General features: G+C 35.9%; 1 protein-coding gene across 1 annotated transcript in view; it reads right to left on the reverse strand.

The window, feature by feature from the left end:
- Positions 1–21,131, reverse strand: part of LOC143222084 (uncharacterized) — a 43,325-nt gene extending 22,194 nt beyond the window's left edge. Inside the window, exons 1-5 of the mRNA XM_076447978.1 lie at positions 20,610–21,131; positions 6,789–7,017; positions 5,162–5,320; positions 4,873–5,027; positions 1,341–1,484 (exon numbers count right to left, since the gene is read on the reverse strand). Coding sequence (XP_076304093.1) covers positions 1,341–1,484; positions 4,873–5,027; positions 5,162–5,320; positions 6,789–7,017; positions 20,610–20,909 — 987 coding nt within the window. The 5' untranslated portion in view covers positions 20,910–21,131. The remainder of the gene's footprint in view (positions 1–1,340; positions 1,485–4,872; positions 5,028–5,161; positions 5,321–6,788; positions 7,018–20,609) is intronic.
- Positions 21,132–23,189: the final 2,058 nt, after the last annotated feature.

A 23,189-nucleotide genomic window follows, 5' to 3' on the forward strand; every position in this document is an offset into this window, starting at 1 on the left:
GGTCGGGCCAAATAAAAACGCACTGTGATACACATTCATGTTTATATATACTACCTATTGGTTTGAACATCAAGACTTAGCAAAAAAATTCTTTCTGCGCAGAATGAAGTAAAAATGAATATTTTCTATATTTGGTTCACGTCCGTTGAGATGCATTTATTTAGAAACATTATACAGTTATTTCTTGTTTATTCATTCCATTTTGTCTAAAAAAAGCGTTAAAAACTGTAATAAAATCGCAGAGAATAGTTAATTACAGTTCGGTTTTATATATAACTTTTAACAAAAGCTTTCAGTGGCTTGCTTAAAACCGAGTTTCGATATTCGTGGAGAACACAGCACAGGTATCTCACTGTGTAACGTTTCTTTTGAAACAAAATTTATACAACTTAAACATTAATAATTTATTCGCAAAGAACCTTTTTTTTCCTCCCTGATGCAGTTAAACACTTCAATGTCAGAGAAATGCATCGGATAGAAACGTTATATATAAAAGTTTATTGGTAATAATGTTGAGCGACTAACAGGAAAATTCTTGTGAGGTCCAGCCTATTGTAAAGTGAACTGTATTTGCTTGAATAATCTTTAAAGTCCAACCTAATGTTAACTGCATCGAATAGTTTTAACATTAAAATACTCTAGCTGCTTGAATAAACATTTTATATGGTGTATTTATAAAAGTTGTTTATCAGGTAATATGTTGGATAAACAGCAACAAGGAACTAGATATAGCAACTATAATATGACGAAAGAGTAATATTGGAAAAAAATGAAATCTGTGCTGTGTGTTGCTGGCTTTCCTACTTCATTTTGGCTTTTACACACAGTTTTAGCTACTAGTTTTAAGATCGTGAGGAACGATCTCTTGTGAAAAACTGTAATTAATAATCTGAAGTCTGTTTATCATAAACGGTTATTACGGTCTGTAAATGTCCAATCAATTACGATTGAAAATAATACGTAAATGACGGAGCAATATTATTGGAGAGAAAATGATATTTTCAATGTGACAAGTAAAATATTTTTTCAGCAAAGGATGGCATTTTTCATGAACAATTGTAATAATGTAACATAAATTATATTGATAAGTAAAATAAATGTGAAAAAAACAATAATAATTATAAGCTTCACACTTGTCACATCTAGGCTATTTTTTATACGTACTTAAGCTATAAAATGTGTTATTTGCACCATGTTTAACGTAGGGAATCGAGACCTGAATTTTAGCGTTATAAACTTAACTGGTAGCCCATCGAAATGTGTTTGGTAGGAAGAATATTGAAGCTCTATTGGACTTAAACTAAACTTTTCATCAGAAATCTATATCAGGGAAACCTTACCACGGCGCTAAGCTCCAACATCTCTAGAAATATTTTGCTTCTTCCAAGTTTGCATGCTAGGGTTAACGGAGTGAGACCAGATTTGTTGAGGATATTATCTTTGGCTGGCTTAGTAGGATGTCTCAGTGCATACCTGTACATCTTCTGTAATAAACATGAAATTAACTAAAATTATAAGCATTATATTTTCTAATTTACTGCTGTGATCCAAACCCAGTGACTAGAAATAATAATATGAAAAATATGTTTTGGCTAAAGATAAATACATTAATGATGAGATCAATATTATGTAATAACCCTTTCCGAAACAAAATATTTATATACGCAAATCATAAAGATGTATTCAGAGAGGACATTGATGATTTCCAAGTTAGAGCAGTGGAAAACAAAAGAATATGGAACAATTTGGGTCACAGGACCACCCAGAAAGAGATCTGCAACAAGTCTTATCACAGCCGTGGTAAGCAAAGAGCAATGTTTTGAAACAAGTGAGAGACCACGAACATAAAGATTATTGGCAAAGGCTGTACACTTATTTCAAGCAACGTTAAGCAATATAAATTAAAAAAAAATCTCCATCTCGAAAAGCGACATAAGCTGCTTTTACAACATATCAAGTCAACTGTTTCATAGTTTAAGCAAATGAAGAAAAATATTTGTATTTATGTTATTCTATATAAAGATAAACAGGTCAAGTTCTCGACGAAGCGTCTATGGATTTTTTTCACGATTAAACCGTTCATATGGGTACTAGAAAACTGTATTCTCGTACAGTGGATGGCCCATGGAAAGCTGCAAGGAAGAGAGGTGTGCTTTAAAAACGATAGCTTTAATAGCTTTACGAAGAAGTGTTTTGCAATGAAAACTCTGCTGTAAAGGTATTGTGTATATATGCATAGTTGTCAGATAGAACATGACCAGACGTAGTGATATGGACTATGACGACAATGAGGAACTCCAAAGTCATTTTAACATAACTTAATCTTTCTAAGATTTCACTTACTGTACAAAAGATTTCATTCTTGGCAAAAAACAACTTCATTACCAAGGAAAAAGTACATGTAGAGAAGCGGAAGTTAAATTTTAACAATAACGTTCCAGGGTGTCCTAGTAACACCTTTCTCCACGATTGCCAACATAGCAATTTCCAGTGGGCCAGGCATGGACACGATTCGCAATTTGAGGGTCGTAGCTTCGAATCCTCGTTACATCAAACATGATCGCCCTTTCAGCCGTGAGGGCATTATTATGTATTATGCCAATCCTGCTATTCGTTGTTAAAAGAGTAGCTCAAGAGTTGTAGGTGGGTGGTGATGACTAGCTGCCTTTTTCCTAGTCTTACACCACTAAAGTAGGATGAATAGCGCAAAATCTGAAACGAGCAAATTCAAATATTTTATCTCAAAATAAACTGATTTACTTGATCTTCCTTGAACATAGAATTATTACAGTTTATTGGTAGTAATTTTAACAGTAATAGAATACTACACTAAGTATTTTTTTCAGTCAATTCAAAAAATTCTCTAGTTTTCAAATATAAAAAGATTACGTCATTTCCTGTAGTCCCTCGTATGACCTCAAAATTAAAAACACTTTAAAAGAAAACTTGCTTGTCAAACACATTTACAGTGTTGTGTTTTCTTAGTACAAACCTACACAGACGAATATCTGCATTCAGCCAAACACATCGAACTCTGGATTTTAGTGTTTAAGTACATACATTTGCCACTGACCCACCAGCAGCCAAAACTTTTAGAATGATTTTTAAGAAATTTATGTAATTTTTCGAAATATTAATTACAAAAGTTATCATCTCCTTTTATCTACACATACAAAAGATTATATATTTATAAGTTGAAATATATTTCATGTTTTCAATTATGAACTGCTTTACACATGACTTTGAAGTATGTATAATATTATTCTGAAGATTTACACATTTTTAACCACGTTTATTATTTTTTTCAGGGACGCGTAAACTTTCAATATGCTCTTTTAAAAAGTACTTTTTCCTTAAAATACATATATAGTCCATTTTACAACCTACGACCAATACATATTCCAAACGTACAACACATACGACAGCACTTTTTTCAAACATAGCATCTAAATAACATCAACACGTAAACACAGCTGATATTCAGCACATACAACGTATATAAAAATCCTACAAGCTAATCTTTACAATAGCCACAAATACAAACAGGTATGTATTAGTACTTACTATGCGTTTAGTACAAATTACAGTGCAACACCTCTTTCAAATGTATTTGATAAATACACTTCCTCTTCCAAAGACAGGATATTTTTAATCACACTAGAAATATAAAAATCAACGTTCCTAACGTGTCACGGAACATAAACTCTTCGTTTCAAAACATAAGACTTGCACAGAGGACATCTTTCAGAAACACCATAAATTAACATTCCTTATTCCAAGATACAATATGTACGAGGGCTGTTCAAAAAATACGCGGACTGACGTTATAAAACAAAATGTACTTTATTTAGAAGATATAGGTCTGGGACCCCTTTAAAGTACTCTCCTCCCCAACGCACACACTTATCCCAACGGTGTTTCCACTTGTTGAAACAGTCCTGGTACGCTTATTTTGTAATGTCCTCCAGCTCCTTCGTCGCATTTGCCTTAATCTCGGGAATCGTCTCAAATCTTCTTCCTTTCAAGGGTCTTTTGAGTTTGGGGAACAAGAAAAATCGCAAGGAGCAAGGTCAGGTGAGTAGGGGGGGGGGGAAGAACAGTAATCGAGTGTTTGGCCAACAACTCACGAGTTCTGAGGGCTGAATTTCGCAGCAACGGGGTGCACCTTCAATTTTTCGGTCAAAATCTCGTAACAAGATCCAACTGATATCCCACACTCTTCAGCAAGCTCCCTGACAGTCAGACGTCGATTTGCCCGCACCAGGGTGTTGAGTTTGTCGACGTGTGGGTCGTCAGTTGACGTGGAAGGACGTCCAGGACGCTCATCATCTTCAATGGACTGTCGACCATCCTTAAAACGTTCATGCCACTTGAAACATGCCGTACGATTCATAGCAACATCACCGTAAGCCGTGTTAAGTATAGCAAAAGTTTTAGTCGCAGATTTTCTAAGTTTAACACAAAATTTCACAGCAACTCGTTGTTTCTTCAGGTCATTCATTCTGAAATCCGCCAAACGAAAAAATCGGACCTCACTTAAAACCGCGTAGCTAATACACAAATGAAGATATCTGCAATCGGGAAATGGCGTAGTAATCAGCTGATCTGTGCGAACCTAGCGACACCAAGCGGATTCCCCTGGAACCAACTGGAGCCGCGCAATTCAAACAGTCCGCGTATTTTTTGAACAGACCTCGTACGCAGTAAATCTTTAAAAACAACACTTAATTATAATCAACAAAATACATAACACTGCGCTCTATTTTCAGATTATGTCACTCCTAGTATTTCTCAACATACTTCCCAAAAATTATTTACAGTATGTTTTCGAATGTTTTAATAAAAAATTCATACATAACCAATTTTTCTAACCAGTTTGTCTCTAATGACCAATACGTGAAGAACCGAGTTTCCGAACTTGTCTTGAAAGTTCGGGTTGGCTCCGTGATGCAGTAACAAATCGTAGATTGTTTTGTCTTCACAGCATGCCGCCCACGCCAAAGGATATTCTCCCATGTAAGACAACCCTGGAAGAATATTTTTATTTTATTTTTTTACGATCGAGGTCGTTTCGAAGTGTTTGTTTAATGACAAGAGAGGTACTAATAAAAAGGAATAGCAAGAGAAATCTATCTTACAAAAGATATTAAAAGGAACTCGCCTTCGAAATCCGAATGACTTTTAGGCGCTGGGCGCTGTTGATCGTATGGCATGAAAAAACGTCCAGAGGCCCGTTGATTAATAAGAGCGCCACCTTCGAGACTCTGAAGAACTAGATCCTTCTTATGATATGCTATACTCAAATGTAAGGCAGTTGTACCTGAAATGTGTGTGATAATAACACTCGTGATTAAAGAAGATGTGAATCGTTTGACATAATAAAGAATGCATTATTTAAAAAAAAAAAAGAATCGTTTCGTTCAACAAAGAATGGATTATTAAGGATAGTATGAATCGTTTCATGCTACAAAGAATGGATTATTAAGGATAGTATGAATCGTTTCATGCTACGAAGAATGGATTATTAAGGATAGTATGAATTGATTGATACAATATAAAATGCGTTATTAAGAAAAATATGGACTATTTGGTACAACAAAGAATGGATTGTTAAGAATAGTATGAATTGTTTGTACAGCAGAGAACGGATTGTTAAGGATAGTATGAATCGTTTGTACAGCAGAGAACGGATTATTAAGGACAGTACGAATCGTTTGGTACAACAGAGAATGGATTATTAAGGATAGTACGAATCGTTTGGTACTACAGAGAATGGATTATTAAGGACAGTACGAATCGTTTGGTACAACAGAGAATGGATTATTAAGGATAGTACGAATCGTTTGGTACAACAGAGAATGGATTATTAAGGATAGTACGAATCGTTTGGTACAACAGAGAATGGATTATTAAGGATAGTACGAATCGTTTGGTACAATAGAGAATGGATTATTAAGGATAGTACGAATCATTTGGTACAACAGAGAATGGATTATTTAGGATAGTACGAATCGTTTGGTACAATAGAGAATGCACTCGTACAAAAAATAAAAAAGGGAAAATTACGTAAAACTACTGATGTTTCACACGCCCAACAGCTACATATAACAAAGCAAGGAAATGAAAAAAAAAAGAGACAATACCTAATACACGTTAGGCTTAATGTTACAGTTTTTAAAGATTGAATTCACTGTTCTTAAATTTATATTTGTATCAGTATACATGTAAATTTCACTCGTTTTAAGAAAGAACTTTTTATGTTGAGATTCTTAAAGGTTTTGTCGAAGAATATATCTATCCGCCCTATCTAACAACAAGATAAAGAATCAACACCTTTTGGGCAAAGAAGAAAAAATTCCTTTCCGAAATCAATCGAGTTGTAGGCTGTGTTATTTTCTTCTTCTTCAGTTTTTCATTAATTATAAGATAAACAAACAACATATGTTGACAGGTAAAGTTACAACTTGTTTTCGAATTTCACTCAAAGCTACACGAGGGCTATCTGCGCTAGCCGTCTCTAATTTAACAGCGTAAGACTAGAGAGGAAGGTAGTTAGTTATCACCACCTACCGCCAACTCTTGGGCTACTCTTTTACCAAAAAATAGTGGGACTGACCGTAATATTATAACACCCCAACAGTTAAAAGGGCAAGCATGTTTGGTGTGAGGGGGATTCGAACCCGCGACCCTCGGATTACGAGTTGAGCGCCTTAGCCATCTGATCATTCTGGGTCTAAAGTTACAGTATTTATAAACAACATTTTCACCAACTTCTGAGACTATCGTACCGTAGTACTCTTCTCCTTCTATAATATCCCAGGCCAAGTGAGGATACATGTTCAGTAGTGCCCGTGCAATGCTCGTATGAAGAGGGGTGTTGCACAATATAAGCACGTGCAGTAAGCTCTCTCCGAGCATTCCTCGCAGATCAAGTTTCCAACACACGCGCCGATCTTCGGGCTTAACGTTCGTCAGAATGGAAGCACTGTACATCAAAGTTTCCACTGTAATGGCCACCTGTTGAAAGAACATAATAAAACAAAATGAAACTGAATTTCTTTGAAGAAACAGTAAATTATGTGCGAAAGTTTAGTGATGACTTCGACGTTCATCAGTAAAAATAAATCATATTTCAATTATTTTGTTGTGTGTTTTTCTTACAGCAAAGCCACACTGGGTTATCTACTGAGTCTACCGAGGGAATCGAACAGCTGATTTTAGCGTTGTAAATCCGTAGACTTACCGCTATACCAGCGGGTGACTAAATTATTTTGTGTGATTTGACACATCTAGTGTTCATTTACGTTCTATGTTTGTGAACGTGTTTGTTTGTTCATGAACTCCTCTCATGGTTTTGAAGCTTTTGGCCCAAACTGAGCAGGTGCTTTTGAGGGTGTCCTGGGGACCCTTGAGCCTCATAGTAGAACGCATATATTTCTTTAGTAGTTATCATTGATAATCACATAAAAAACCAGCTTCATAAATTAGAAATATTTTTTGTGTGCTATAAGCCCTCCCCTCAGTGACATAGCAGTAGGTCTGACGACTTATAACGCTAAAAACCGGCCTTCGATACTCGTGGTAGGCATAGCACAGATAGCCTTTTTATGTATCTTTGTGATTGATTCAAAACAACTGTTATAAACGTAATTTGAAAGTGTGATGTTTATGTAACAATTTTTTTTCCATTTTTAAAGCCCCCCAGTGGCTCAACAATATGTCTGTGGGCTTACAATGCTAAAAACCGAGTTTCGATACCCGTGGCGGGCAGAGCACAGATAACCCATTGTGTAGCTTTGTGCTTAATTCAAAACAAGAATAACAACAACCATTTTTAAATTTATTTGGTGTGGTTTGAATTTCGCGCAAAGCTACACGAGGCCTATCTGCACTAGCCGTCCCTAATTTAGCAGTGTAAGACAAGGCAGCTAGTCATTATCACCCACTCTTGGGCTACTCTTTTTCCAACAAATAGTGGGATTGACCGTCACATTATAACGCTCCCACGGCTGAAAGGATGAGCATGCTTGGTGCGATGGGGATTCGAACCCGCGACTCTCAGATTACAAGTTGAGTGCCTTAACTATCTGGCCATGCCAGGCCCCATTTTTAATGATACGTATGTTCGCAAATATTTCTATCATAACTATCACAGCGTGAACATAGATGCTCCAAATTAACTGAATTTAACACCCATAGAGTTAATTTGTAAACTGTCGTTACATACTGCCTCATGAAGTATACTGCATTATGTTCATACTCTCAAACAACCTTGTACCACACATAATTTAACACATGGTAGAATATAATATGAATAGGTTAAAATTATATGATGACTGTACAATGTACAAAACAAAATGTAACAGGTATAACCTTCAAAATAAGGTTACTGTATATATATATATTAATTAGACATTTTATATTGGTATCGGACCGTCTCGCGTGCTTTTATGATGGTTGTATCTCAGAGATAATTCTTGCTCATTCTCTATTTTGTTATCTTGTTACCATAAATTCAATACAAAATAACTACAGAGATTTGTTTTTGAATTTCGCGCAAAGCCACACGAGGGCTATTTGCGCTAGCTGTCCCTAATTTTGCAATGTAAGACTAGAGGGAAGACAGCTAGTCATCACCACCCACAGCCAACTACACTGTTTTCAACGATTAGTGGGATTGTGCGTACATTATAACGCCTCCACGGCTCAAAGGGCGAGCATGTTTGGTGTGATGGGGAAGGAAACCCGTGGCCCTCAGATTATGAGTCAAGCGCCCTAACCACCTCGCCATGCCAGGTCTCGTACCAAATAGAAATGATGTAAAGTAAGGCACTTAACCTGGCACAAAAATGATGATCTTTTTAGGCTTAAAAAGTAATAAAATTACACTCGGTTGTAGTTGTTTTTCTTCACGTTCTTTGTAATTAGTTTGTTATAAACGTTTACCCAGAGGTGTGTAAAAATAACATGTTAAACTTACTCTTTGTCAGCCATAAAACACTGTTTATGGAACCTTTCGTTTATTACCAGAATTGCAGTAAACTAAAGTTTAATTGAAATCAGTATCAAAGTTTTGTTTGACTTTTATGCTAGCAAAAGAACATTTCAGTATTGTTCAAACATATTATCAAACAATGCCGATCTAGAACAAACAGATTACTCACAAAATATGTAGTATTTTTCGAACAAAATACACAGCCTTATGAAGCACAAAGCTAGATAACGAACTATGTAGGTTGCGTCCAGTGAAGAGATCGAATTTCAGAATTATTAGACTCCAAGTTTATAACTTAGCAACCTGGATGAGGCATTATTGATAATTTGTTGTGCAAAATAGAAATGTGTACAATTTATTTAATATTTACCGTCGTAGTTACGTGGTGAAATGGACTTATACTGCTTTCAGTTCCCTTTACGTCTCTCGTTTATGAAGTATAATCTCGAAATAATGACTTCATTAGCTTGGAAAAGAGTTTCGTGAAAGCTTATACAAATTCATTGTAATTTATATTCACGCGCTTAAATGTTTAATATATTCACTAGGCAACCAACAAACACAGAGATAATATTAATAATCTATCCGAATAATATTACTTACTACAGATGCTAAAACTAAAACTTTGAAGTATTGTTCGCAAAATCACTCATGTAATCCCTTCATTTCTCAGACATAGATGGATTATTCAAATATGTTTCATTGTTGTACTGTTTACGAGGTTTGGGTCATTTTCATATTATTTTATATTGCTGATTTTTTTAAATTTGTTTTTTACAGTTATCAAGAATACTCATGAGTTTTAACTAATGTAGTTGAAAGATAGGACCTAGGTAGTGTGATATTCAGTCCTCGCTCTGTCCTACTCTGCAAAACATGCCAGTCATCGCTCTCTTCTGTCTGTGTAAAAGAAAGGACAAGTATCTATTTGTTACATAAACAGGAGCTAACACGTCTGTATTATAACAATGGTAATTTCCGAGTAGCTTTTCTGGCTTCGAATAGTCCATACATCAGCGATGATTTTCATAGCTTATACTAGATTGCACAAAACTCTGTAGCATCCGTCCACTTTGATGTGATCAACACTTCAAGGTAGAGCTGAACCAGAAATATTGTTATACATGAACTTAGTATCTATATGTCACCGCTAGGGGGACCTTAGGTCTGTTTTTTGTTATAAAAATGGCTCGTTTAATTTAATGTATATCGGCTCTTTAATGTTAGCTAACATTTTTAAAGCATGATAGCGAAACAAAGAAAAGACGGAGAAATACGTAAGAAATAAATCAAACCATAGCTTTAAATAAAGTAGAAAATGTAACCTCAGAAGATGAACAATAAGCTGGTAAAAATTCTATAGAATGACTGCTGTGACATGGACTGTAATATTACACTAAAAGAGAATATTAATACAAATTAACGACCACTCTCATCCTGTTGGCAAATATATGAACTAAATACAGAATACTTGCATAAAAAAACCAACCAGGACAAAGCATTCCTAAATATGCTTGAATAAACATATAATATTTTCTAGTTATAAAAGGGTAAAAATATAACGATTTTAATCTGTTAGTCTGGTCTTAATTATCTCATGGCCTTCCTAAATCAGGATCTTTGAAACCAGCTTTAAATGTTTGAAATAAATATTAACTTGTTTAATCATAGTTTCTAGTAATGAATTCCTTAGATTGTTTGTTTGTTTGTTTTGGAATTTCGCACAAAGCTATACGAGGGCTACCTGCGCTAGCCATCCCTAATTTAACAGTGCAAAACTAGAGGCAATTTAGCTAGTCATCACCACCCACCGCCAAGTTTTGGGCTAATCTTTTACTAAAGAACATTGGGATTGACCGTCACATCATAACGCTCCCACAGCAGCTTACAAGTTGAGCGCCTTTACCAGCTGGCCAGAATCAAACAAAGTACAGTGAAGGTATAGGATAAAACACTATACAGAACACGATTTTACAAACTATAAAAACCGAATCAAAATGCGGGAAAAAAAAAACCCTAACATATTGTAGTTCTTATTCTCACGCGAAACGTTCCCGTGTACAGCGGTAAATCCGAATGTACAACGCTAAAAGCAGGGGTTCAATTCCTCTCTATGGACTAAGCAGATAGCTTCATATGACTTTGCAATAAGAACACACACACACTAACGCGAAACCTACAAGATGGGTTATTAGCACCCTGTCTTCCTTGGGAATAGAGAATAACTTATGCAGTTTGCCGGTACTTAGTAGATATCTTTTTGAGGACATCTGTAGCAGTGTATACATTATTGTAGAAAAGGAAGCCATTGTGTTTCAGATGATGCGTCCGTATGTTTAGCCAATGTTTCTTGCTGCATTTTCTCTTATTTTAATGTTTTAACTACTGTTTTGGAAAAAAAAAAAAATCACAGCCTCATTCCATTTGTTAGCCTGGTCCTGGCAGTGCAAATGCCAAATCTCAATGGTTTCTCTCAAAGTTTACTGTTGGCAGCATTTGTGACAGATCTAATGAGATGTTAGCAGCAATGGATATTTGAGTAGCTGACTCATCAGTCATGAGTCCTGATCTTTATTCAATCTGAACTATTTGTGGGTCGTCAATGTTAATCTTGTGTTTGTTATAAGGTGATCTCGCTGAAAATGAACGATCTCACTCTAATTCTGGCCAGCATCCTATAAAGGGTAATGAAACTCCTTTTTGAAATGTGGCATTGACCTTTTGGCAACAAATTTAGGGGCTTTAGCTGTGATTTAGCTTATTCAATTAGCATAGATAGTGATACTTGATACGACTGTACTGATTGCACATGTAGTGACGAAAGATACTGTTAATCTAAATTCCATGGCATTACTATAAAGAAAACTACTAACACTATTTTACAGAGTAAAAACTACTACTGCTATATATTTTCAAGAATGTAGTTGGTTCTGTAAATTTCTGTTCCGAATAACAGGGTAGCGATTCTAAAGTTAATGAGGGATGCTGTCTAGTGTCACTTGTTGTGGCTTTTTGGTGTGTATTGATATAAAATAATATCTAATAAAAACACCTTAGTTGTGAAAAAAGTGTTCTTCTTACCACAGTTATAGAAATCAGGTTTCTAGCATTGTAAGTCCGCAGACATACCTCTGTGTCACTGGGGGAGCACTTTTTAGGTAAGCTTTATTCACAACTGTAAAAAGATAGGCGTTACTTTAATTGCACCCCTAATATTTTGGCGTACACCACATGTCAAGGGTGCTTGACAACAAGTAACAGGAAGATATGAATGGTGTAATACTAATCTCCTCCTCCTCCCGGGTGGGCCAGTGATAAATTTACGTATTTACAACGCCAAACTCTGATATTCGACTCCACTTGGTGGATACAGCAGACAATCCAATGTGAATTTGTGCTAAAAAGTAAACACTTTTTATATTTCAAGCATAAATTTCATCATTCGTTCTGATACTGTTAATTATTTCTTGTTTGTTTATGAATTTCGTGCAAAGCTACACGAGGGCTATCTGCGTTAGTCGTCCCTAATTTAGCAGTGTGACACTAGAGGGAAGATACCTAGTCATCACTACCCACCGCCAACTCTTGGGCTACTGTTTTACCAACGAATAATGGGATTGACCGTGACATAAAAAACGCCCCCACGGTTGAAAGGGTGAGCATATTTGGTGTGACGGAGATTCAAACCCATGACCCTCGGATTAGATAATTATTGCTCTTACGATTGATCAAATTGTCCGTAGTTATTGTTGGCAGCTGATCCACTTGTATTAACTGTTGTATCAATGGGATTCTCTTTTTAGATGTGGGATGTTGTAAGTTCAGCATTTGTATTCATTTCTGGATCTTTTTGCTAATATCATAATATCAATTAATTACGCACGAGGCTTAAAAATAAAGACCTAATAAATAACATGTCCACTACTGTGTGATATTAACTTAACTTCTGCAGATAAGTTTTACATTTCTCACTTTCTGTGCAGCTCTGCCTTGGTAGGACGTGGGTTATTGGTTGTTAGGGTTTATGGTTCGCACCCTGTTGCCGCAAAATTACCTCCCCTCAATTTAGGCTCATGGGTGCATTATAAAGTGACAGACAAGTCTCACTATCAGGTTATAATTGCCTAACATTTGACGGTAGGTGCTCTTGACTAGCTGCTTTCCCTCTTGCCTATTAGTCCAAATTAGGATCGACTAACACAAATACGTCTTTCGTAACTTTGCGCAAATATCCGAAGGAAACCATATATAAGAATCTCACATCCTCAAGTCTGAAAATGTCAAGTGTTAGGCTAAAGACTTCACAAAATCGAAACGGCGTATTGTTTAGATGTAGTTTTAATGTCCTTACATTTGAAATATTTCGCCTTATTAAAATGAAGCTATAAATAATTAAAAGTTCGTGCTTTTCTCCCACATCGATTGTGTTAGAGCTACACTTGTGTGTTCTCGGATAGAAAACTATACACACGATAGGGTAGTAAAAGATTATATGAGAAGTTATGAACGATTAATAACAATATGTACACGCAGCGACGATAGTCTTATTATGAACTGAAATAATGTTGATAAAAACAGTCTCAAATGTTACAGTTTACTTTGTGAAATGTTTAGCGTGCAGCACGACTGTAAATAAAAGCAGAAACATAAGTCTGAGTGGAATTAATTAACTAGTGCTCAAACCATGTTTAATTGGCATAACCATACAAATTATGGGAATTTAATAGAAACAATCACCTTCAATAATACTTTCTTTTAAATTTCTGAAGCTTATGGTTTATATATATGTATGTATATGAAATAGTTGCTGTTCTATATGCATATATACATATATATGCAGAGAGATAGAAATATCATTAATGTAGAAAAGCCCCCCAACCCCAGCAGTATGTCTGCAGAATAGCAACGCTAAGAACCAGGTTTAGATACCCGTGGTGGGGAGAACATAGAAAGCCTTTTGTGTAGCATTGTGCTTAACTACAAACAATATGTTGAAAAATCTTGAACAAGTAGTATATAAAATGCAACGGAGAGCAAGTACTTAAACAGATCTTAAATATGGAAAGATTTCACTGAACACGCTCGTATTTTCACTCGAATAACTTTCAGAGTTTGACATTCGTATATACACCAAACAACTCGTTATACTGATTTTTTAACCAGAATTTCGGGAATGATTACAAGTATTAGTAGAATATTGTAAAGCATTCGTTTGATGAATTTCTGAGTGATCTTCTTTGGCCTAAAAGTTAACTTTTTGAAATGGCGGAGAAAATGATTTATGCTGCCCCTTTTGCCTCATTAACATTATTTCATACTATACGCTTAAGTTTAAATTTGAAACCTTTAATAAAATATGCAAATTCCTCGTGAAGACAGGATCAGGCTGACAGAATACATTTTGTACATTAAAAGCCAGTTGCTGTCCACAGTGTAAAGAAAGCCATAACAAATGACAACTACTGTGGTGTGTATACGTGCTCCAGGAACACCAAATAATTATATGATAAAAGCAGGTAGAGTGCAGATGTTTGTTTTTCAAATTCATCTCAGTTTGTTCATTGTGGCTCCAGATCAGTTGTGTGTGACAAACAATATTTCATGCCTATCTTTTGTCTCCCATGAGTTACTACTCAATGTTATCAAAGCATTTTCAACCTATACTCAGTAAGATCACGCTGTTTGAGACTTATCACAGTTGTATCACGAAATATTGATTTTTATTAATAATTTAATGGTCACATAACTCTCCAAAATTTATTCCTCCTCACATTTATTGTGGCTTTTTAACAAAGACGTCTCATCGTTTGCAGTAGATGTATTCTGTGAACATACGTCAGCTTGACTCTGTCTTCACAAGGAGCTTGCACGTTTTATTGAAGGTTTCAAATTTAAATTTAAGTGTATAATATGAAATAATGTTCTCAAATGTTTACGTTCAAAGACCACGTCGGTGGGGCAAAAGAACCCACAGACCATCCACCGGTCCAACCCCATTACCTTTTACTTCTAATAGCAAAACAACAACAACGTAAAAAAACAACACAAACTATATCAATGAAATGCATTTTGGATCAGTCCGCGAATCATTTGGAGGACCCTCGCAGACCACCACTGGTCTGATAACTACACTTTGAGGACCATTGACTAAGAGCTTAAGACTATAGAAATACCAATAGCTATAACTGACTACACAATCGCGATAGCACTACGTAACAGTGAACTTCGTTCCGTTGTATAGCTTCAGAAATGGTTTATGGTAACTGTCATAGCACGTTATATAATTCTCAACATATACAAACTTAAGACACTAAATATACTATTTTAGTCTTTTATATGGGTTCTGAAATAATTCCTTTGACATTATAGAAATGTTTCATAAAAGTATTAATTGTTATAGATTCCAAAAGGAAAACAGCACTAGTCAAATAATGCTTGACATCATCCAGAGATAACTTTTAAATAAGTGAAGTAGATAAAAAAAACTTACAAACTAAGATATACACATCTTTATAGAGAAAAAGGACATCCCAGCTCGAGATGTTACGAACATTAGAACAGCTGTTTAATATTGGACACATTTATTTTTTCATAAGCCATGCATTACACAAATTTTAAGATAACTGTATTTTCCAGGAACTGTACACTTTAAAATGTGTATTTCACTTATTTAGTGCATTATTGTGGTAAACAGTAACTTGAAAATACACGTGTAAATACATATATTGCAACTCATAAATAAAACAACTGTGTAAATAGAAAAAAACGGCTTATAACGTGACGTGACGGAAACGAACTGAATCTACACGTGAAATTCACACAAATCTCTTCAAGTCAGCTGATTTGAAAAGTACTTGTAAATGTTTGTTTATGCTTTAATATGTCCTGTTTTGTTTCTCAGATTCAGAAAAATAATATATATTGAAAAAGTTCAAAGCATATCATGTTAGTTAAATTAAAACCTACATTTATAATAAATTAATCAATAACAACTTCTCGGTTATTTGCTACGTTACCTTTTCCTAGAAATTGCACAGATATATAATCTCTCTATATAATTACAGCTACGTTAGCTTGTTGTTGTTGTTTTGAATTAAGTACAAAGCTACACAATGGGCTATCTGTGCTCTGCCCACCACGGGTATCGACGAAACCCGGATTTTAGCGTTGTACGTCCGCAGACATACCGCTGAGCCACTGGGGGGCACTAAGTTACCTGTTCCCATAAATTACACAGATATCATAACTCTGTTTATAAGTACAGCTAAGTTACCTTTTCCAAGATATTACACAGATATCCAATCTCTATATATACAGTCATGTGAAAAAGTTAAGACACCCTATGAAAGCCTATGTATTTATGTAACATTTTTTGATATATAGATATTTAATCTCAATTTCAACAGTACTGAGATACTATAGAAATATAACTAAACAATTAAAACTGATGAAACGACTTTTAAAGATCTTTTGTAAATGTAATTCTACAAAAAATCATATTCTAACTGAGGAAAAAGTTAGGGCACCCTACCCCCTAATAGCTTGTGTTATCCCCTTTGGCTGAAATAACTGCAGTGAGACGTTTCTTGTAGCCATCTACCAGTCTCTGACATAGGTCTGAAGAAAGTTTGTCCCACTCCTCAATGCGGAATTCTTTCAGCTATGAGATGTTTGAGGGGTTTCTTGCATGTACAGCCCGTTTCAAGTCACCCCACAGCATCTCAATGGGATTAAGATCTGGACTTTGACTAGGCCATTCCAGGACTCTCCATTTCACAGTTTTTAGACAGTCCTTGGTGGATTTACTGGTATGTTTGGGGTCATTGTCATGTTGCAGGGTCCAGTTCCGCTTCAGCTTTAATTTTCTTACAGATGGTCTCACATGATCCTTAAGCACCTTCTGATACACAGTAGAATTCCTAGTGGATTCTATGATTTTGAGCTGTCCAGGTCCTACTGCAGCAAAGCAGCCCTAAACCATGACACTTCCACTTCCATGTTTCACAGTTGGTATGAGGTTCTTTTCCTGGAATGCTGTATTTGGTTTACGCCAAACATGTCCTCTGTTCTGGTGTCCAAATAATTCAATTTTGGACTAATCTGTCCAAAGAACATTATTCCAGAGGTCCTGATCTTTGTCTACATTCTCTCTGGCAAACTTCAGTCTGGCCTTGATGTTTCTCTTAGAGAACAAAGGTTTCCTCCTTGCACACCTCCCATGCAAGTTAAACTTGTGCAGTCTCTTTCTGATTGTAGAGGCATGCACTTTCACATCAACAGTAGGCAGAGCCTACTGTAGGCCCCGTGATGACAAGTTAGGGTGTTTGGAGACCTCTTTTAGCATCTTGCGGTCTGCTCTTGGGGTGAACTTGCTTGGACGACCAGACCTGAGCATGTTGGAAGTTGTTTTGAAAGTCCTCCACTTGTTGACTATTTATCGGACAGTGGAATGGCTGATTTCAAAATCTTTTGGGATCTTTTTAAATCCCTTACCAGACTCATAAGCTGCTACAATTTTCTTTCTGAAGGCCTCAGACAGCTCTTTTGCTCTCACCATGGTGCACACTCTCACTTCAACAGTCAGGAGCACACCAAACTAAATGTCTGAGGTTTAAATAGGGCAAGCCTTATTCAAAATGCTGAGTAACGATCTTCTAATCATGTGCACCTTGTGTGATACACCTGTGTGTGAGTTGAACCATTTTAAGTGAGAATAAATGTGGTGGTGTCCTAACTTTTTCATCAGTTAGAATATGCATTTTTGTAGAATTACATTTACAGAAGATCTTGAAAAGTCTTTTCTTCAGTTTTAATTGTTTAGTTACATTCCTATAATATCTCAGTATTGTAAAAATTGAGATTAAATATCTATATATCCAGAAATGTTTCAAAAATACACAGGCTTTCAGAGGGTGTCTTTTCATATGACAGCTAAGTTACCTTGTTGTTGTTGTTTTGGACTAAGCACAAAGCTACACAATGGACAATCTGTGTTCTGCCCACCACGGATATCGAAACCCGGATTATAGTGTTGTATGTCCGCAGACATACCGTTGAGCCACTGGGGGCCACTAAGTTACCTGTTCCCATAAATTACACAGATATCTAACCTCTGTATATAACTACAGCTAAGTTACCGTTTTCTATAAATTACACAGATATCTAACATCTGTATATAACTATAGCTAAGTTACCTTTTCCTATAAATTACACAGATATTTAATCTCTGTGCATAACTACAGCTAAGTTACCTTTTCCTATAAATTACACAGATATCTAATCTCTGTGTATAACTATTAAAACTAAGAGCCATTCATATACCTTTTGTGACTTAATGGAATGTATGACGGCTCACAACGCTAAACTCTTTATTTCGATAACAGCTGTTGGCTGATATTAAAACAAATTGTTGAATATTATCGAAAATATAGAATCAAGACTAATGTCCTTAAAACAAAACTAATTATATTTACAAAACTAACAAAAACTCTTAGAAATCGTCCCAATTATATACTAACAGAGCTCTACTTAACGCCTTTTCATTAGCTAAAATCTCATTCGATTGCTCTCGGAGGACACAGCATATAACTGTATTGGTTTGCTATAAGAAACCACACATACTAAATTTCCAGGATGAACTTATGATTCTAAATTAATCTGGAATAACGACGTCACAGAAATAGTAATAATAAGAGTTTGGTAACGAACAAATTTGGTAGAAAGATTGATAGCTAAAGATACAGGAGCGACACCTAAAAACGTAATTAAAATTTATAAAAAATATATTGAGTCACTTATAGAATGCGCATGCCCCCCTTGGAAAAAAAGTTACATGTCTACGTATATACAAAAAACAAAACAGCGACAAACAGTTCAATATTTACTAATAAGTACAACCTTCAAAGTACTAAGATATAACAATTCTACATCCACGCACAAATATACAAACATTAAATCTATAAAACACACACTTATAGATTGCTCGTTCCACTATTTCGATGAATATCTATGTAAAAATGATTTGCTGACTGAAACAGATTGTTTATTATATATTACTAGTTTAGATGCGTTTCTATGTTTTTAGTTGAGCACAAAGCTATCTGTGCTGAGCTCACCACGAATATTGAAGCTTGGTTTTTAGCTTTATAAGCCTTCAGACTTATCGCTGTACCATTCGGGGTGGCATTAACCTAGATAACACCACGTTCAGGAACATTGTTAAAAGTTTAATTGGTTTCAACTGTCACCACATTTAGAAATGACGTTTACAGAGTCAACTGACACTCCCTTCAGTGTGTAGTTTTAAGTTCAATAGTCACCACATTTAGAAATGACGTTTACAGAGTCAACTGACACTTCATTCAGTGTGTTATTTTTAGTTTCAACTGTCACTACATTTAGAAATGACGTTTACTGAGTCAACTGACACTTCATTCAGTGTGTTATTTTTAGTTTCAACTGTCACTACATTTAGAAATGGCGTTTATAGAGTCAACTGACACTCCCTTCAGTGTGTTGTTTTAAGTTCAACTGTCACAACATTTAGAAATGACGTTTACAGAGTCAATTGACACTTCCTTCACAGTGTGTAGTTTTTAGTTTTAACAGTGAACACATTTAGAAATAACATTTACATTCAACTGACACTCCTTTCATTATATTGTTTGTAGTTTCAACTGTTATCACATTTAGAACTGATGTCAAAAGACCCAATTGATATCTCTTTAAGGAACATTGTTTTTAATTCAAGTTACTCTCTTTTAAATATTAAAGCTCCTCCATCTTAAGAAGTAACATTTACAAATTCAACAGACATTGCACCTCCCAGTGGCACAGCGGAATACCTGCGGATTTATAACGTTAAAAACCGGATTTCGATACACGTGGTGGGCAGAGCACAAATAACCCTTTGTGTTCCTTTGTGTCAGAAACAACAATAGATATCTCTTTAGTAGATGACCGTAACAGATCTAACTACCCCTCTCTAGAATATTTTTGTTCTAAATTAGTTGCCACCACAGAAAAAAAAAGCTAAAAGTTTGCAGATTCAGCTACCTGGTAACTCAGACATTAAGAGTTTTGTGTTTAATTCATTTCTTACTAGCTTATAAAACTAACGAATTAAGTTCGCAGAACTAACTACTACTCCCTCGAGGAATACACTGAGGTTTTCACTAATTCCACTGTCTTATGGTACAGCATTAACAACAATAGTTACCGCCAATATAAGATCGAATCCTCGTCGCATCAAACATACTTGCCCTTTCAGCCGTAGGGGTGCTATAACGTTACGGTCAATAGCACTATTCGTTAGTAAAGTAGCCCAAAAGTTGGCTGTGGGTGATGATGACACGAGCTGTCTTCTCTCTAGTCTTACACTGCTAAATTAGGGACGGCTAGCGCAGATAGCTCTAGTGTAGCTTTGCGCGAAATAAAAAAAAAACAAACAATATAAGAAATAGGTTTAAAAATTAAAATTAACGAAAGTTGTAAGTGAGCAAAAAGAAGAAGCGTACTTTAAAATTAAAACGGTAGAAAGAATTAGGTAATAGAACGACTTCTTCCAGTGACAAAACATTTTGTAAAATAAGAAAAAAATTATTTCATCACTTACCTCATTATTACGCCGGTGACGTACTTGTAAATAATTAATTTCTGGTACTAAAGCTCCTTCGCCGTTTCCATACATATATTTTTTTAGCTCTTTTCGGGCAATTACTTCTACTTCCCTGATGCCCCCACGATTAAAAGCTTCGATGAGAAAGCCCCCCTTTCGATAATTTGCGAATCTGTAAATTTCATGATCTTCATCTGTATCGGGTCTACTGATAATCTCGTCCAACAGAGAAGATATTACAGTGGACGGTATGTTATTTTTTCTATAGGATAGGACCGTGGTGATGCGATTCCCCATTATATGCAACGATGTTTCTCAGTAGTTTTAGAAGGCTGGATAGAGAAAGGACCCGTGAATATTCGAGTTGGACAAAGTATTATTAAACACGATTCAAATTTATGAACGATATACAACTTTCTGCATGATTCTACAAAGTGATTTTTTCAGAGTAAAACATTTCTGTACATTTTGTAAATCGAATTCCTGTATAGTGCTCGACTCTCTATATAAATATCCATACACACTCGTAGCATGTAAGAATAATACGTGCTGTACAAAGTTTCGTGCAATATACGTTGAGGTACTTGGAATGTAAAGATTTTAGCTTCTGTCGCCACGTGTGACGTCACTGGTTCTTTCATTTAATGGGTACTTAGACAATGCAATTCCCAGCAGTGTTTTGACGTAGGTTAGTAAATCTACCAGCTATCTATCTCTTGGAAAGTGTGGCTGTTCTGACCTGCCAGTAAATAATGGTATGACTCACAATCCAATGAGGCCCGAGGTCTGTGTTTAACTCAGTACAAAATATATTATTTATAAATTTCACTCTTTTAGGGTGGTGGGAACAATCTGAGAGAAATCACACGTTCCTGTCGTCCCCTCCCCTTCGATACACGATATATATACATATACGCATGTACATATATATACATTAAATACATAATCAACAACGCACTTCCTGGCCAGGTGGTTAATGTACTCGACTCGTAATCCCAGGGCCGCGGGTTCGAATCCCCGTCACACCAAACATGCTCGCCCTTTCAGCCATGTGGGCGTTATAATATGACGGTCGATCCCGATATCCTTTGATAAAAGAGTAGCCCAAGAGTTGGCAGTGGGTGGTGATGAACAGCTGCCTTCCCTCTAGTCTTACACTGCTAAATTAGGGACGGCTAGCGCAGATAGCCCTCGTGTAGCTTTACGCGAAATTCAAACCTCTCATATTTTATACTGAGATATGTTGTCGCATCTTTATATTAGCTCATACTTATTGGTCATAGTGTTTTGTTTTATAAGAAAAATTGTAAGCTGTTAATTGTGGATATATGCAGTAAAAAATAAGCACATAAAAACTGAGAGACTAGATCTTGTTGAAGTCATAAATCCCAGTGTCTGTATTAACAAGATTATTATCTGAAATGCCTTCAAAGTTACCATAATTAGTAAAGCTAAACGAACGTTATGAGATAATCTTAATTATAACAAAAAATGACCTCTCGAAATTTTTTATAGTTTATACGTACACTACACCTCTCCTGTGAAGACCTGTAGTGAACCGGTACTCAATGTAAGTGTACACTACACCTCTCCTGTGAAGACCTGTAGTGAACCGGTACTCAATGTAAGTGTACACTACACCTCTCCTGTGAAGACCTGTAGTGAACCGGTACTCAATGTAAGTGAAGATCGTTCTCCGAAAACCTGTCGTACGTCGGTACTCACTTTAAGTGAATATCTTCTCAGATTTGTTATAGTTTATACGTAGACCACTCCTAAAAAGACCTGTGGTGAACCAGTACTCAGAAAACTTGTCGTAAGCCGGTACGCACTGTAAGTGAATATCTTTCTCAAAACACCTGTCGTACATCGGTACCCACTACGAATGTATGTGTTTTATGGTCCATAACTGTTACCTTATTTCCTATTCTGATCGACTTCTTTTGACCCACCCTCTCGGAGACATGCACTGATTAACGAATCACGTGTCCATAGGAAAATGCATGTTTGTTGTCAGAAATAGCTATTCGGATTAGGAAATACAAATATCCGGATTACACTGGGGAACACTTTTTCGGTAACTTTGAGTTGCATTGGATATTTTAACTGATTCTGAAGGAGTTTTAGGCGCTGATTTCAAATCTGAAATTAGTTTTTTTCTACAAGCTCTAGTTTGTATGCAATTTGAGGTTAATGAAATTGTACAAATGTGAACTTGCGTAAACCATGTATAAGCATTTTCACGTCCATATATATAGATAGCTTCTAATATTTTGATCATTCTTCTTTTGTTTCAGATCAAACATGGCTTCCAAAAATAGATATCATTGCAGAAACAAGCCTGATGCCTTCTGCTACATATGTGGATGCTACACACTCAATCGTCAGAGACGTAACATATCCTCGTTCGTCAAGCGTGCCTACAAGGCATATTTTGAAGTTCATCTTGGTGATCAAGACAAGCAATGGGCTCCTCATGTTGTGTGCCACAATTATGAGGAAATGCTTCGAGACTGGACCAAAGGAAAACGCAATGGTCTGCCTTTTGGTGTTCCAATGATTTGGCGCGAACCCACC

The sequence above is a fragment of the Tachypleus tridentatus genome, chromosome 8, assembly GCF_004210375.1.
Source record: "Tachypleus tridentatus isolate NWPU-2018 chromosome 8, ASM421037v1, whole genome shotgun sequence".
Classification (NCBI taxonomy): domain Eukaryota; kingdom Metazoa; phylum Arthropoda; class Merostomata; order Xiphosura; family Limulidae; genus Tachypleus; species Tachypleus tridentatus.